At 41.3% G+C, this 16,203-nt stretch overlaps 3 protein-coding genes across 9 annotated transcripts in view; 2 read left to right on the top strand and 1 right to left on the bottom strand.

Moving 5' to 3' along the window:
• LOC128214543 (uncharacterized) overlaps positions 1 to 16,203 on the top strand; it is a 124,200-nt gene that overhangs the window by 29,572 nt on the left and 78,425 nt on the right. The gene's annotated exons all lie outside the window — the stretch shown is intronic.
• Positions 1,302 to 2,033, top strand: LOC128215320 (balbiani ring protein 2-like). Its single transcript, XM_052922018.1, has one exon. It carries the CDS (start codon positions 1,302 to 1,304, stop codon positions 2,031 to 2,033), a length of 732 nt encoding a protein of 243 aa, XP_052777978.1.
• On the bottom strand, positions 6,868 to 14,607 carry LOC128215319 (uncharacterized). Its single transcript, XM_052922017.1, has 13 exons — positions 14,539 to 14,607; positions 13,749 to 13,938; positions 13,344 to 13,566; positions 12,995 to 13,141; positions 12,715 to 12,815; positions 12,228 to 12,512; positions 11,948 to 12,095; positions 11,528 to 11,698; positions 11,041 to 11,280; positions 10,692 to 10,838; positions 10,273 to 10,443; positions 9,941 to 10,141; positions 6,868 to 7,120 (listed from the first exon to the last, which is right to left on the bottom strand). The coding sequence occupies exons 1-13, from the start codon at positions 14,605 to 14,607 to the stop codon at positions 6,868 to 6,870; spliced, it is 2,346 nt and encodes a 781-aa protein (XP_052777977.1).

Genomic DNA, 16,203 nt, shown 5'->3' with positions numbered 1-16,203 from the left:
AGAAACTGTAAACACAGAAAGCCCATGCCAATTGGAAGTTACTGTAAACACAGAAAGCCCATGCCAATGGAAATATACTGTAAACACAAAAAGCCAATGCCAATGGCTAGATACTGTAAACTCAGAAAGCCCATGCTAATAGCTAGATACTGTAAACACAGAAAGCCCATGCCAATAGCTAGATACTGTAAACACAGAAAGCCCATGTCAATCAGAAAATACTGTAAACACAGAAAACTCATGTCAATGACTGTAAACACAGAAAGCCCATGTCAATGGGAAGACACTGTAAACACAGAAAGCCCATGTCAATGGGAAGACACTGTAAACACAGAAAGCCCATGCCAATGGGAAGATACTGTAAACACAGAAAGCCCATGTCAATGGGAAGACACTGTAAACACAGAAAACCCATGTCAATTGGCTATACTGTTAACACAGAAAGCCCATGTCAATTGGTATGTACTGTAAACACAGAACGCCCATGTCAATGAGAAAAAACTGTAAACACAGAAAGCCCATGTCAATGGGCATATACTGTAAACACAGAAAACCCATGCCAATGGGAAGATACTGTAAACACAGAAAGCCCATGTCAATGGCCATATACTTTAAACACAGAAAGCCCATGTCAATGGGTATAGAACACCCATGTCAATGGGTATGTTCTGTTAACACAGAAAGCCCAATGCCAATGGCTAGATACTGTAAACACAGAAAGCCCATGCCAATGGGAAGATACTGTAAACACGGAAAACCCATGCAAATGGGAAGATACTGTAAACACAGAAATCCCATGCCAATGGAAAGATACTGTAAACACAGAAATCCCATGCCAATGGGAAGATACTGTAAACACAGAAAGCCCATGCCAATGGGAAGATACTGTAAACACAGAAAGCCCATGCCAATGGGAAGATACTGTAAACACAGAAAGCCCATGCCAATGGGAAGATACTATAAACACAGAAAGCCCATGCCAATGGCTAGATACTGTAAACACAGAAAGCCCATGCCAATGGCAAGATACTGTAAACACAGAAAGCCCATGTCAATGGCAAGATACTGTAAACACAGAAAGCCCATGCCAATGGCTAGATACTGTAAACACAGAAAGCCCATTCCAATGGCTAGATACTGTAAACACAGAAAGCCCATGCCAATGGCTAGATACTGTAAACACAGAAAGCCCATACCAATGGGAAGATACTGTAAACACAAAAAGCCCATGCCAATGGCTAGATACTGCAAATCGCAGATAGCCCATGCCAATGGGAAGATACTGTAAACGCAGAAAGCCAATGTCAATGGGCATATACTGTAAACGCAGAAAGCCCATGTCAATGGGCATATACTGTGAACACAGAAAGCCCATGCCAATGGGCATATACTGTAAACACAGCAAGCCCATGCCAATGGCTAGATACTGTAAACACAGAAAGCCCATGTCAGTGGGCATATACTGTAAACACAGAGAGCCCATGTCAATCGGAAGATACTGTAAAAACAGAAAGCCCATGTCAATAGGAAGATACTGTAAACATAGAATGCCCATGTCAATGGGAAGATACTGTAAACACAGAGAGCCCATGTCAATGGGAAGAAACTGTAAACACAGAAAGCCCATGCCAATGGGAAGTTACTGTAAACACAGAAAGCCCATGCCAATTGGCATATACTGTAAACGCAGAAAGCCAATGCCAATGGCTAGATACTGTAAACTCAGAAAGCCCATGCCAATGGCTAGATACTGTAAACACAGAAAGCCCATGCCAATGGCTAGATACTGTAAACACAGAAAACTCATGCCAATGGGAAGATACTGTAGACACAGAAACCCCATGCCAATGGAAAGATACTGTAAACACAGAAAGCCCATGCCAATGGCTAGATACTGTAAACACAGAAACCCATGCCAATGGCTAGATACTGTAGACACAGAAACCCCATGTCAATGGAAAGATACTGTAAACACAGAAAACCCATGCCAATGGCTAGATACTGTAAACACAGAAACCCATGCCAATGGCTAGATACTGTAAACACAGAAAACCCATGCCAATGGAAAGATACTGTAAACACAGAAAACCCATGCCAATGGCTAGATACTGTAAACACAGAAAACCCATGCCAATGGGAAGATGCTGTAAACACAGAAACCCCATACCAATGGGAAGATACTGTAAACACAGAAAACCCATGCCAATGGCTAGATACTGTAAACACAGAAACCCCATGCCAATGGGAAGATACTGTAGACACAGAAACCCCATGTCAATAGTCATATACTGTTAACACAGAAACCCCATGCCAATGGGAAGATACTGTTAACACAGAAACCCAATGTCAATGGGAAGATACTATAAACACAGAAAGACCACGTCAAGGGGTATATACTGTTCTGTTACAAAAGTAAACACAGAAAAAAACACGTCAATTGGAAGGTTATGTTCTGTTACAGTAGTAAACACAGAAAACACACGTCAAAGGGAAGATTATGTTCTGTTACAAAAGTAAACACAGAAAACACATGTCAATAGGAAAATTATGTTCTGTTACAATAGTAAACACAGAAAACACATGTCAATGGGAAGATTGTGTTCTGTTACAATAATAAACACAGAAAACACACGTCAATGACCAGATAGTGTACGGCTATAATGGTAAACACGCACATTGTTCGATTTTCTTATTGGGAATTTCAGACTCTTAAGAGTGTTATGTACGACAATATAATTCTCTTAATACTCGAAAGTGTTAAGTGTAACATGTTGTTCGAATTATGGATAATTTAGACTTGTACTCTTAAGCCAATCGCGAGAAACTGGTTTACTGTGATAGAGTTAAGCCTAAGGAGGGAAAACCTGAAAATTCTGACGTGGTAAGGACGTAAGACTGGTGTGTTTATTCTGTGTTCTAGAGAACTGTTTCAAAGGGTTGTTGGTGAATTAGTGTATCTTTAAAATTTATAACACAATTATATTGTATTAGCACAATTGTATCATGCTCTGGAGAAACTATAGCATTTAGTGGATTTAATGTTCGAATATTAACATATATTGAATTATTATTATGAATTAAGAATTAAGAAGGACACTATAATCATTATATCGAAAGAACTTCCTATATTCTGTACTTGTGCATGTCTCCTTTATTTATATGGTGTGGCAGAAGTGTGTGCGTTTTGTTTCCATTTCTGTATATATGCGTTGCTACATTGTAACATTTGTTATTATATATAGAGAGATCATTATAACCGTGTAGACATGTATACATCTTACTAGGGTATAAATTTCAAACGTGTTCTCTATATGCATGTGAGGCTAATATTCGTCACATGTAATAAAAAAAATTGGTCACTATGTCAAATGTTTTTTATTTGTTTTTAATTCTGGACACATATCATGACAATGATTTGTGAGATTATGTTCAAATTTGGACAGAATGTAACTCGTTTCTGATTTTAAAAGTGGATCACATAAGGTCAAAAGCTAGGTTACAAGGTCAATTTTACAACAAAACTTGAGGCAATATGTCTGATCCACTATTAATTAAACAGCATCGGGATGTTTTCATTAATGAAATGAATGACTTGTTTGAAACTGGGCCATATGAGTCCTGAAACTAGGTCGCTGTGTAAAATAATCAAAATGTTCTCTTTGATGTTATCTTGGTAGACTTTAAAACTAGGTCACATAGGGTCAATAACTAAAAAAGGTTAAATTAGCAATTGGCTTGATGAATCTACTATGTACAAACTACAAACATTGCCGGTCAGTTGTTACCGCCTCGACATGGTCAGTGCTTACTGCCTTGGCCGGTCAGTGATTACTGCCTTGGCACGGTCAGTGGTTACCGCCTCGACATGGTCAGTTGTTACCGCCATGGCACGGTAAGTTGTTACCACATTGGCACGGTCAGTTGCTACCGCCTTGGCGCGGTCAGTGGTTACCGCCTTGGCCGCTCAGTATTTATCGCATTGACATGGTCAGTGGTTACCACCTCGGCACGGTCAGTGGTTTCCGCCTTGGCACGGTCAGTGGTTACCGCCTTGGCCACTCCGTGGTTACCGCATTGACATGGTTAGTGGTTACCACATTGGCACGGTTAGTGGTTACCGCCTTGGCACGGTCAGGGGTTACCACCTTGGCACGGTCAGTAGTAACCGCTTTGGCTACTCAGTGGTTACGGCATTGACATAGTCAGTGGTTACCACCTTGGCACGGTCAGTGGTTACCGCCTTGGCCCGGTCAGTGGCTACCGCCTTGGTCACTCAGTGGTTACCGCATTGACATGGTCAGTGGTTACCACCGTGGCACGGTCAGTGGTTACCACTTGGCACGGTCAGTGGTTACCGCCTTGGCACGGTCAGTCATTACCACCTTGACAAGGTCAGCGGTTACTACCTTGGCACGTTCAGTGGTTACCGCTTTGGCACGGTCAGTGGTTACCACCTTGGTATGGTCAGTTATAACCGCCTTGGCACGGTCAGTGGTTACCGCCATGTCACGGTCAGTAGTTACTGCCTGTGCTTTGTCAGTAGTTACTGCCTTGGCACGGTCAGTGGTTACCGTCTTGGCCAATCAGTTGTTACCGCCTTGGCACGGTCAGTGGTTACTGTCTGTGCTTTGTCAGTAGTAACTGCCTTGGCAAGGTCAGTGGTTACCGTCTTGGCCAATCAGTTGTTACTGCATTGGCACGGTCAGTGGTTACCGCAACAAAACTTGAGGCAATATGTCTGATCCACTATTAATTAAACAGCATCGGGATGTTTTCATTAATGAAATGAATGACTTGTTTGAAACTGGGCCATATGAGGCCTGAAACTAGGTCGCTGTGTAAAATAATCAAAATGTTCTCTTTGATGTTATCTTGGTAGACTTTAAAACTAGGTCACATAGGGTCAATAACTAAAAAAGGTTAAATTAGCAATTGGCTTGATGAATCTACTATGTACAAACTACAAACATTGCCGGTCAGTTGTTACCGCCTCGACATGGTCAGTGCTTACTGCCTTGGCCGGTCAGTGATTACTGCCTTGGCACGGTCAGTGGTTACCGCCTCGACATGGTCAGTTGTTACCGTCATGGCACGGTAAGTTGTTACCACATTGGCACGGTCAGTTGCTACCGCCTTGGCGCGGTCAGTGGTTACCGCCTTGGCCGCTCAGTATTTATCGCATTGACATGGTCAGTGGTTACCACCTCGGCACGGTCAGTGGTTTCCGCCTTGGCACGGTCAGTGGTTACCGCCTTGGCCACTCCGTGGTTACCGCATTGACATGGTTAGTGGTTACCACATTGGCACGGTTAGTGGTTACCGCCTTGGCACGGTCAGGGGTTACCACCTTGGCACGGTCAGTAGTAACCGCTTTGGCTACTCAGTGGTTACGGCATTGACATAGTCAGTGGTTACCACCTTGGCACGGTCAGTGGTTACCGCCTTGGCCCGGTCAGTGGCTACCGCCTTGGTCACTCAGTGGTTACCGCATTGACATGGTCAGTGGTTACCACCGTGGCACGGTCAGTGGTTACCACTTGGCACGGTCAGTGGTTACCGCCTTGGCACGGTCAGTCATTACCACCTTGACAAGGTCAGCGGTTACTACCTTGGCACGTTCAGTGGTTACCGCTTTGGAACGGTCAGTGGTTACCACCTAGGTATGGTCAGTTATTACCGTTTTGGCACGGTCAGTGGTTACCGCCATGTCACGGTCAGTAGTTACTGCCTGTGCTTTGTCAGTAGTTACTGCCTTGGCACGGTCAGTGGTTACCGTCTTGGCCAATAAGTTGTTACCGCCTTGGCACGGTCAGTGGTTACTGTCTGTGCTTTGTCAGTAGTAACTGCCTTGGCACGGTCAGTGGTTACCGTCTTGGCCAATCAGTTGTTACCGCATTGGCACGGTCAGTGGTTACCGCTTTGGCACGGCAAGTGGCTACTGCCTTGACACGGTCAGTGGTAACCGCCTTGGCACGGTCAGTGGTTACCGCCATGGCACGGCCAGTGGTTACTACAATTTCACTGTCAGTAGTTACCGCCTTGGCACGGCCACTGGTTACTGCCTTGGCACGGTCAGTGGTTACTGCCATTGCACGGCCAGTGGTAACAGCCTTGGCACGGCCAGTGGTTACCACCTTGGCAAGGTCAGTGTTTACCGCCTTGGCACTGTCAGTAGTATCTGCCTTGGCACGGTCAGTGGTTACCGCCTTGGCACGGCCATGGGTTACTGCCTTAACACGGTCAGTGGTTACCGCCTTGGGCCGGTCAGTGGGTACCGCCATGGCACGGTCAGTGGTTACTGCCTTTTAACTGTCAGTAGTTAATGCCTTGGTACAGTCAGTGATTACTGCCTTGGCACGGTCAGTGGTTACCGCCTTAGCCAATCAGTTGTTACCGCCTTGGCAAGGTCAGTGGTTACCGCCTTGGCACGGCCAGTGGTTACTGCGTTGACATGGTCAGTGGTTACCGCCATGGCACGGTCAGTGGTTACTGTCTTTTCACTGTCAATAGTTACTGTCTTTTCACTGTCAGTAGTTTCCGCATTGGTCAATCAGCTGTTACCGACTTGGCACATTCAGTGGTTACCGCCTTGGCACGATCAGTGGTTACTGCCTTTTCACTGTCAGTAGTTACTGCCTTGGCACGGTCAGTGGTATCCGCCTTGGCCAATCAGTTGTTACCGCCTTGGCACGGTCAGTGGTTACCCCTTGGCACGGTCAGTGGTTTCTGCCTTGGCACGGTCAGTGGTAACCATCTTGTTACGGTCAGTTATTACCGCCTTGGCACGGTCAGTGGTTACCGCCTTGGCACGGTCAGTGGTTACCGCCATGGCACGGTCAGTAGTTACTGCCTGTGCTTTGTCAGTAGTTACTGCCTTGGCACGGTCAGTGGTAACCGTCTTGGCCAATCAGTTGTTACCGCATTGGCACGGTCAGTGGTTACCGCTTTGGCACGGCAAGTGGCTACTGCCTTGACACGGTCAGTGGTAACTGCCTTGGCACGGTCAGTGCTTACCGCCATTGCACGGCCAGTGGTTACAGCCTTGGCACGGCCAGTGGTTACCACCTTGGTACGGTCAGTGATTACCGCCTTGGCACGGTCAGTGGTTACCGCCGTGGCACTGTTACAAATACAGTCAAACCTGGTTGAACGGTCACCTGCTTTAAATGGCCACCTGCCTTAACGGGCCACTCCAAATCCCCCCCGTACGTTTTTACTATAATATTATATGTTTTAATGTTTTTTTTAGTTTATTTCAATATTAGGATAGTTTGGAATCACTTGTCGGTATTTTGAACAAAATATTTAATATTTTATGAGTAGAATTACGTAGTTAATACTGCTGTAATTACTACTTGCGTTTATTCCAAATAAAAGTTCAATAAATATACCTTGTTTGGTGATATAGTCTTTAGTTTATGTATAAGAATAAGTGGATAATAGTTTTTATATTGCTAGAGCACATGTCGCATAGGCTAGTGTTAAATGATATCATGATTCTGTTTATTAGCTTGAATTGAAAAGCTCGTATACATGTATCAACTGTTGCAATGTATGACATTGTGTAAATTTCTTTCCAGACTAAAACCTTATTTACAGAGCTTTCCCACTTCTGTTTGTGCTTAAGTTTCGATAACTGTTTTGTATGTGTATTGTAAAGAAATTTAGATATTTTGTTTTTGGATTCTATTTTTCAAGGATGGATATCATTCATCTGGAATTCCGATATCTGAAGACTGAAAAAAATCATATAGTGTGTTATACTATGGATCAGTTGCTGTTATTTCAAATTAACACCATTAGGAATATGGTATAAAAGTTGCATATTATCAAATGAGTAGAAGTGCTTTTTTCTGATGACAAATATGTGTTCAAGGTACAATACGTATGCCATTTTCATGCCATTCTTTATAATATATAGTTTTATTATTGTATTTAATTTGTTCCATATGATGAACTTTCTGATATTAACTTGATCTTTTTTGTTTAAGTTTGTTCCAATATATAAGGATGATATGAATAAATACGTTATGGCCACATATACCCTTTATATCGTTTTCATCCAGACTACATTTAAATATAGTGTTTCAAGCCTGCTTTTATAGCACGTAGAAATATTTTTAAATTTGGAAAGTTCAATCCAGCATATTTCCGGGGATGATATAGTATATTTTATTCGGTTTGTTATCCCATAAGAAGGCAAAAATGCATTTTATTATTTCGACTATTAGTTGGCCTAGAGGATTTGGTAAAACAGTAAATGGAAACACTAATTTTGGAAATGCGAACGTTTTGCCTACAGAGACCTTTCCGATCAATTCTCTGTGATGCCACTGTTTAAGGTACTTTATAAATTCCTGTATTCTAGGTATAATAGTATTGGTTGAAAAGGATGAATAATCATTTTAAAAGTGTTTTCACTGATCTTAAGATCCATGTAAATCGACTTTTTTCCCTGAACATTATTTTCTTTTCTTTTCAGCTGCCTACTTGGAGTACTTACGTTTTCAAATAATTGATCTTAAAGCATGGTGTTGCACTATACTCCTGGATTAAATATATCTGTGTTTTATAAGATAATACACTTCTATTGTTAAAAAATATTGCATTATGAGGCGTCAACAGTCAATTGAATGAGCAATGAGTTATACAATTTAAAAGTGTCGTTAAAATTCTTCAGATAAGAACGCAAACATTTCAATTCTTCATGTTAGTCCAATTTTGAATAACAATGAGTAAAGACAAAAACCTTGCCACTTAGCCATGTCATGTTTAAATGCTTGAACTATTTCGTGTGCGTGTTCGGTCGTATGTTTTCCTATTACTTGAACTAATGAATGTATTAGTGGTTCGATCGACCGCTCCAAGGAGCTACTCAATTAAGTCTTTGTTTGTTTCTATGTGATCATCGACACTTTTTTTTATCATTGTCTGAAAAAGAGTAGGGTGGAATACTCTACAGCTGGTTTAAGCAACAAGTGAACTCCTGTTTCGCTGACCGTTCTCAAGCGGCGACTATAATATGAGTATTCAAGTTATTTGCAGTCTGTTGTTTTTTTGTCTATTTTGGCCTTCACTGTTAGAAAATGAAGGTTGTGTTTGTTGTTTGGTAATATTGTATGACTTTTGTTTAGCGTCTGTTTGTGTGACGTTGTATGTCTCATGTAGCGTTTCTTAAGCCTTAATCCTATAAGCCCCTGTTAATAATGTTTGGCTTTTGTATATTACATTTGAATTATTATTCTTGAAAAAAGAAACATATGATTCAGATACCATATACAAACTGATGATACTGATTCCTTATTTATATTTTTAATTTCTCAAGAGCCTTTCAGAGACGTTTTTCACCATGCAATGCAGACGAAGGGAAATATAATCGAAATAGGGGCAATATCGTGTTATTCGAATACGACAGAAAATCTAAGACGGAACAGTTACTTATTTTCTTGATAACAGCACACCAAGATTATTCATAAGTCTACTTTATTAGACCTTTGTCTTCGTTCTGTTAAGCCTCCATAATTAATGACCTGTCAATTGGCACTAGTTTAACCTATGAAGTAATAAGCATGAATAATTGAGGGGAAGGGAAATAGTGGTGGTGTGCATACGAACAAAATACTTCTCATTTACTATCATGTATTTCTATTCCGTGTGTTTCTATAATTGTCTTTGGGTTGATTTCAACAGAAATAGGAACGCAATTTAAACACGAATGCGAAAATATCAACTTTTATAGAGATGATTAGCTGGTTCCTTTGTTAGTATTGATTCGGTGTTCTTAAAATAGTAGTTCACTACAGCGTCTCGTCGGTGATTCTAGCTTACAGCGAGTCTTGTCTTTACGAGCGCAATGTGCAAATGCAGTATTTTGATCCGGACTTTGTACAACAAAAATACACAATACCAAGACATTTTTTTATTTTGTTTCCTAGTTTACAGACCAATTTCCTCACGGTGGAATGACTGCCAAGCAGTTCGCATGTCTTTCAGGTGGAGAGAGTGTCGCTTGTCCTTCTTGTGGAGAGACTGTCGCGTGTCCTTATGGTGTAAAAGCTGTTGCTCGCCCTCCTGGTAGAGAGACCGTCGTTTGTCTTTATGTAGTTGAGATACTTCAATGGAGTGGCTGTTACTTGTTCTCCTGGTGGAGAGACCGTCGTTTGTCTTTATGAAGTTGAGATACTTCAATGGAGTGGCTGTTACTTGTTCTCCTGGTGGAGAGACTGTCGTTTGTCTTTATGTAGTTGAGATACTTCAATGGAGGACTGTTACTTGTTCTCCTGGTGGAGAGACTGTCGTTTGTCTTTATGTAGTTGAGATACTTCAATGGAGTGGCTGTTACTTGTTCTCCTGGTGAAGAGACCGTCGTTTGTCTTTATGAAGTTGAGATACTTCAATGGAGTGGCTGTTACTTGTTCTCCTGGTGGAGAGACCGTCGTTTGTCTTTATGAAGTTGAGATACTTCAATGGAGTGGCTGCTACTTGTTCTCCTGGTAGAGAGACCGTCGTTTGTCTTTATGAAGTTGAGATACTTCAATGGAGGGGCTGTTACTTGTTCTCCTGGTGAAGAGACTGTCGTTTGTCTTTATGAAGTTGAGATACTTCAATGGAGGACTGTTACTTGTTCTCCTGGTGGAGAGACTGTCGTTTGTCTTTATGTAGTTGAGATACTTCAATGGAGTGGCTGTTACTTGTTCTCCTGGTGAAGAGACTGTCGTTTGTCTTTATGAAGTTGAGATACTTCAATGGAGTGGCTGTTACTTGTTCTCCTGGTGGAGAGACTGTCGTTTGTCTTTATGTAGTTGAGATACTTCAATGGAGGACTGTTACTTGTTCTCCTGGTGGAGAGACCGTCGTTTGTCTTTATGTAGTTGAGATACTTCAATGGAGTGGCTGTTACTTGTTCTCCTGGTGAAGAGACCGTCGTTTGTCTTTATGAAGTTGAGATACTTCAATGGAGTGGCTGTTACTTGTTCTCCTGGTGGAGAGACCGTCGTTTGTCTTTATGAAGTTGAGATACTTCAATGGAGTGGCTGTTACTTGTTCTCCTGGTAGAGAGACCGTCGTTTGTCTTTATGAAGTTGAGATACTTCAATGGAGGGGCTGTTACTTGTTCTCCTGGTGAAGAGACTGTCGTTTGTCTTTATGAAGTTGAGATACTTCAATGGAGGACTGTTACTTGTTATCCTGGTGGAGAGACCGTCGTTTGTCTTTATGAAGTTGAGATACTTCAATGGAGTGGCTGTTACTTGTTCTCCTGGTAGAGAGACCGTCGTTTGTCTTTATGAAGTTGAGATACTTCAATGGAGTGGCTGTTACTTGTTCTCCTGGTGGAGAGACCGTCGTTTGTCTTTATGAAGTTGAGATACTTCAATGGAGTGGCTGTTACTTGTTCTCCTGGTAGAAAGACCGTCGTTTGTCTTTATGAAGTTGAGATACTTCAATGGAGGGCTGTTACTTGTTCTCCTGGTGAAGAGACTGTCGTTTGTCTTTATGTAGTTGAGATACTTCAATGGAGGACTGTTACTTGTTCTCCTGGTGGAGAGACTGTCGTTTGTCTTTATGTAGTTGAGATACTTCAATGGAGTGGCTGTTACTTGTTCTCCTGGTGGAGAGACCGTCGTTTGTCTTTATGTAGTTGAGATACTTTGATGGAGTGGCTGTTACTTGTTCTCCTGGTGGAGAGACCGTCGTTTGTCTTTATGAAGTTGAGATACTTCAATGGAGTGGCTGTTACTTGTTCTCCTGGTGGAGATACTGTCGTTTGTCTTTATGAAGTTGAGATACTTCAATGGAGTGGCTGTTACTTGTTCTCCTGGTGGAGAGACCGTCGTTTGTCTTTATGAAGTTGAGATACTTCAATGGAGTGGCTGTTACTTGTTCTCCTGGTGGAGAGACCGTCGTTTGTCTTTATGTAGTTGAGATACTTCAATGGAGTGGCTGTTACTTGTTCTCCTGGTGGAGAGACTGTCGTTTGTCTTTATGTAGTTGAGATACTTCAATGGAGTGGCTGTTACTTGTTCTCCTGGTGGAGAGACCGTCGTTTGTCTTTATGTAGTTGAGATACTTCAATGGAGTGGCTGTTACTTGTTCTCCTGGTGGAGAGACCGTCGTTTGTCTTTATGTAGTTGAGATACTTCAATGGAGTGGCTGTTACTTGTTCTCCTGGTGGAGATACTGTCGTTTGTCTTTATGAAGTTGAGATACTTCAATGGAGTGGCTGTTACTTGTTCTCCTGGTGGAGAGACTGTCGTTTGTCTTTATGTAGTTGAGATACTTCAATGGAGGACTGTTACTTGTTCTCCTGGTGGAGAGACTGTCGTTTGTCTTTATGTAGTTGAGATACTTCAATGGAGGACTGTTACTTGTTCTCCTGGTGGAGAGACTGTCGTTTGTCTTTATGTAGTTGAGATACTTCAATGGAGTGGCTGTTACTTGTTCTCCTGGTGGAGAGACTGTCGTTGTCTTTATGTAGTTGAGATACTTCAATGGAGTGGCTGTTACTTGTTCTCCTGGTGGAGAGACTGTCGTTTGTCTTTATGTAGTTGAGATACTTCAATGGAGTGGCTGTTACTTGTTCTCCTGGTGGAGAGACTGTCGTTTGTCTTTATGTAGTTGAGATACTTCAATGGAGTGGCTGTTACTTGTTCTCCTGGTGGAGAGACTGTCGTTTGTCTTTATGAAGTTGAGATACTTCAATGGAGTGGCTGTTACTTGTTCTCCTGGTGGAGAGACTGTCGTTTGTCTTTATGTAGTTGAGATACTTCAATGGAGTGGCTGTTACTTGTTCTCCTGGTGGAGAGACTGTCGTTTGTCTTTATGTAGTTGAGATACTTCAATGGAGTGGCTGTTACTTGTTCTCCTGGTGGAGAGACCGTCGTTTGTCTTTATGTAGTTGAGATACTTCAATGGAGTGGCTGTTACTTGTTCTCCTGGTAGAGAGACCGTCGTTTGTCTTTATGTAGTTGAGATACTTCAATGGAGTGGCTGTTACTTGTTCTCCTGGTAGAGAGACCGTCGTTTGTCTTTATGTAGTTGAGATACTTCAATGGAGTGGCTGTTACTTGTTCTCCTGGTAGAGAGACCGTCGTTTGTCTTTATGTAGTTGAGATACTTCAATGGAGGACTGTTACTTGTTCTCCTGGTGAAGAGACTGTCGTTTGTCTTTATGAAGTTGAGATACTTCAATGGAGTGGCTGTTACTTGTTCTCCTGGTGAAGAGACTGTCGTTTGTCTTTATGAAGTTGAGATACTTCAATGGAGTGGCTGTTACTTGTTCTCCTGGTGAAGAGACTGTCGTTTGTCTTTATGAAGTTGAGATACTTCAATGATGTGACTGTTACTTGTTCTCCTTGTGGAGATACTGTCGCTTGGTCCCCTGGTGAGGAGAATGTCGCTTGTTCTCCTGATTGAGTGACAGTCGCTTGTCCTTCTGGTGGAGTGACTGTCGCTTGTCCTCCTGGTGTAGAGACCGTCGCTTGGTCTCCTGGTGTAGAAAATATCGCTTGTTCTCCTGGTTTAGTGACTGTCGCTCCCCTCCTGATTGAGTGACAGTCCCTTGTCCTCCTGGTGTAGAGAAAGTCGCTTGTCCTCCAGGTGGAAAGATTCACTAGGTAAAATGGTGGAAACACTGTCGCTTGTCCTCCAGGTGGAGATAATTCGTTTGTCCTAATGGTGGAGAGACTGTCGCTTGTCCTCCTGATAGAGAGATTTCGCTTGTCCTAATGATGGAGAGACTGTCGCTTGACCTCCTGACAGAGTGATTTCGCTTGTCCTCCTGGTTGAGAGACTGCCGTTTGTCCTCCTGGTTGGAGACTGTCGCTTGTCCTCCTGGATGAGAGACTGCCGCTTGTTTTCCTGATAGAGAGACTGTCGCTTGTCCTCCTGGTTGAGAGACTGTCGCTTGTCCTCCTGGTTGAAAGACTGTCGCTTATCCTCCTGGGTGAGAGACTATCGCTTGTCCTCCTGGTTGAGGGACTGTCGCTTGTTAACCTGATGGAGAGACTGTCGCTTGTTTTCCTGATAGAGAGACGTTCCTTGTTCTCCTGATGGAGAGACTGTCGCTTGTTATCCTGGTTGAGAGACTGTCGCTTGTTATCTTGGTTGAGAGAATGCCGCTTGTCATCACGGTGGAGACAGTGGACAGTTCTAACGAAATCCTGAGCGTTTTCTATCCAGTTGGTATCTTTTGTTTAGTTGGTACTCATGGCATATCCAATCAAAAGCGTAAAACAAAAGGTTAAATCAATATGTAGTCAAAACTGTAGAAATGTCATTTTGCTCTCAAACTACCTATTTGTAATTGTCAACACAGATAGCCACACAGAAGAAAAATCAAACAATATATATATATATATGGCAAGTTTAATTTGTACCTACACAAAATACATATACCTATAATAAATAAAGCATATGAAACAATACATCAACTCAAGAAACAACGACATCAAGAGTTTCAGTACGTTTTGTCATAGCATTAAATACAAATGTGGAAATATTCCTTATAGCCCTAGTGTACAAGTTCGATTCAGGTTATACGTATGGCGTATGTCTCAGGTCAGCATGCAGAGGCCTCATGTACGAGAAGGGATATACTGATTTAACCATTCTGGAATTACTGATTTGACATTTTTTGTTTTCTCTTAAAATGTTGTTTTACCTTACGGTATCTCTTTCTTAAGAAGAATGTACACTCAATCTATATGTTGACAGAGCAGTTTGACAATATATTTAGCAATGGTTTCAACAGATTTATCCAATCTAAATTCCTTTTTAAACTAAACTCAATATTCTGTGATCAAGTCTTTGTTTCAGCATGGGGGACAGTTTGTTTCATTGTCATGATTTAACCAAATATTAATTCATCTTAATCCACCCAGTAACTTTCCAACAGCATGATGTTGCCCAGTTCTGTTACCAGAGTAGGTATCTCTTATTATATATATATTTGGCTTCATCTAGTGAAGCAAGGTAATTCTATTTTAAATGCTATATTATAGGACTAAATTTATAGTGTTGACAACTATTCTTCTACAAACTGGACATCAACAGTTAAGGAGATTCTCAAATCATCTGGTCTGAATGAAGTATGGTTATAGCCTGGGTCGGTAAAAATCGAAGAGTTTGTACCAGTACTAAAAAGTAGACTTAGAAACATTTATATCAGCAAATAGAGGTCTGGGTTAGACTTGTATTCTTCACTAGATTCATAAAAATTAAGACCAATTTTGAACAATCCTCATATCTATTATTATTTTTTAGAAAATACAAAGTATAGAAATATTTTATCTATATTACGATTATCATCCCATAAACTAAATATTGTTCCTAGGGCCTTTTATTTTGTATTGTTTGTGAACCGCCATGATTGAATATGTTCGTAGGAGGAGGAAATAAAATAAAAGAAATAAAATTTAAAAATCTTGTTTTATTTTGTGGGGGTAGGAAATAAAACACTAGTTAATAAGCTACTTATAAAAACATAAATACTTACCACACCAAACAGGGTTGAATCTTACCACCAGTGCTATATTAAACAATAGTTGTCTTTCCAATCACTGAACAATTACTGCCTGAATGGTGTTCGCATCATTAAATCTTAACAGCAGTTCTATATTGATCACCATTATTAAGTTTTATTTAAATTATCACATGATAATAAGTACTGACGACTAGATACTGTTTACAATCATTACACTGTTTACAATCAATACACTCATTACACTGTTCACAATCATTACACTGTTTACAATCATTACACTGTTCACAATCTCTTTTGGTATGGCACAAACACGGACCTATAATAGGAACCGGCACAAATAAAAACATTTAGTCAGAGTCAAAAACTGCCAGAAATATACTTTTCAGGACGTACCCAATCGAATTTCTTTGTCGTGGACATCATTATATCAAATGCGTTGACAATCTTTGTAGGTGGCACGTTTTATTCCTCTGTTTTTGACAGATGACAATTAATTTGACCCCGAATTGTATCAACAGGGAGCCAGGCATGTCATTTGATATGACGATCTCCCTTTATGTTTACTTGCATTTCCAGCCGTTCAATATCCACATACCTTCTTTTCGAGTGTATTTGAGGGAATGCTTGTGTTAATTATATCGGAGAAAGTATCATTTTCATTTATTTTAACACACGTTTTTACAGTTTTGCTATCCGAGAAATAGCTTAACTGTAACTAGTCA

This window comes from Mya arenaria, chromosome 13, assembly GCF_026914265.1.
Source record: "Mya arenaria isolate MELC-2E11 chromosome 13, ASM2691426v1".
Taxonomy (NCBI): Eukaryota; Metazoa; Mollusca; class Bivalvia; order Myida; family Myidae; genus Mya; species Mya arenaria.
This window is presented reverse-complemented; position numbering and strand designations above follow the sequence as displayed.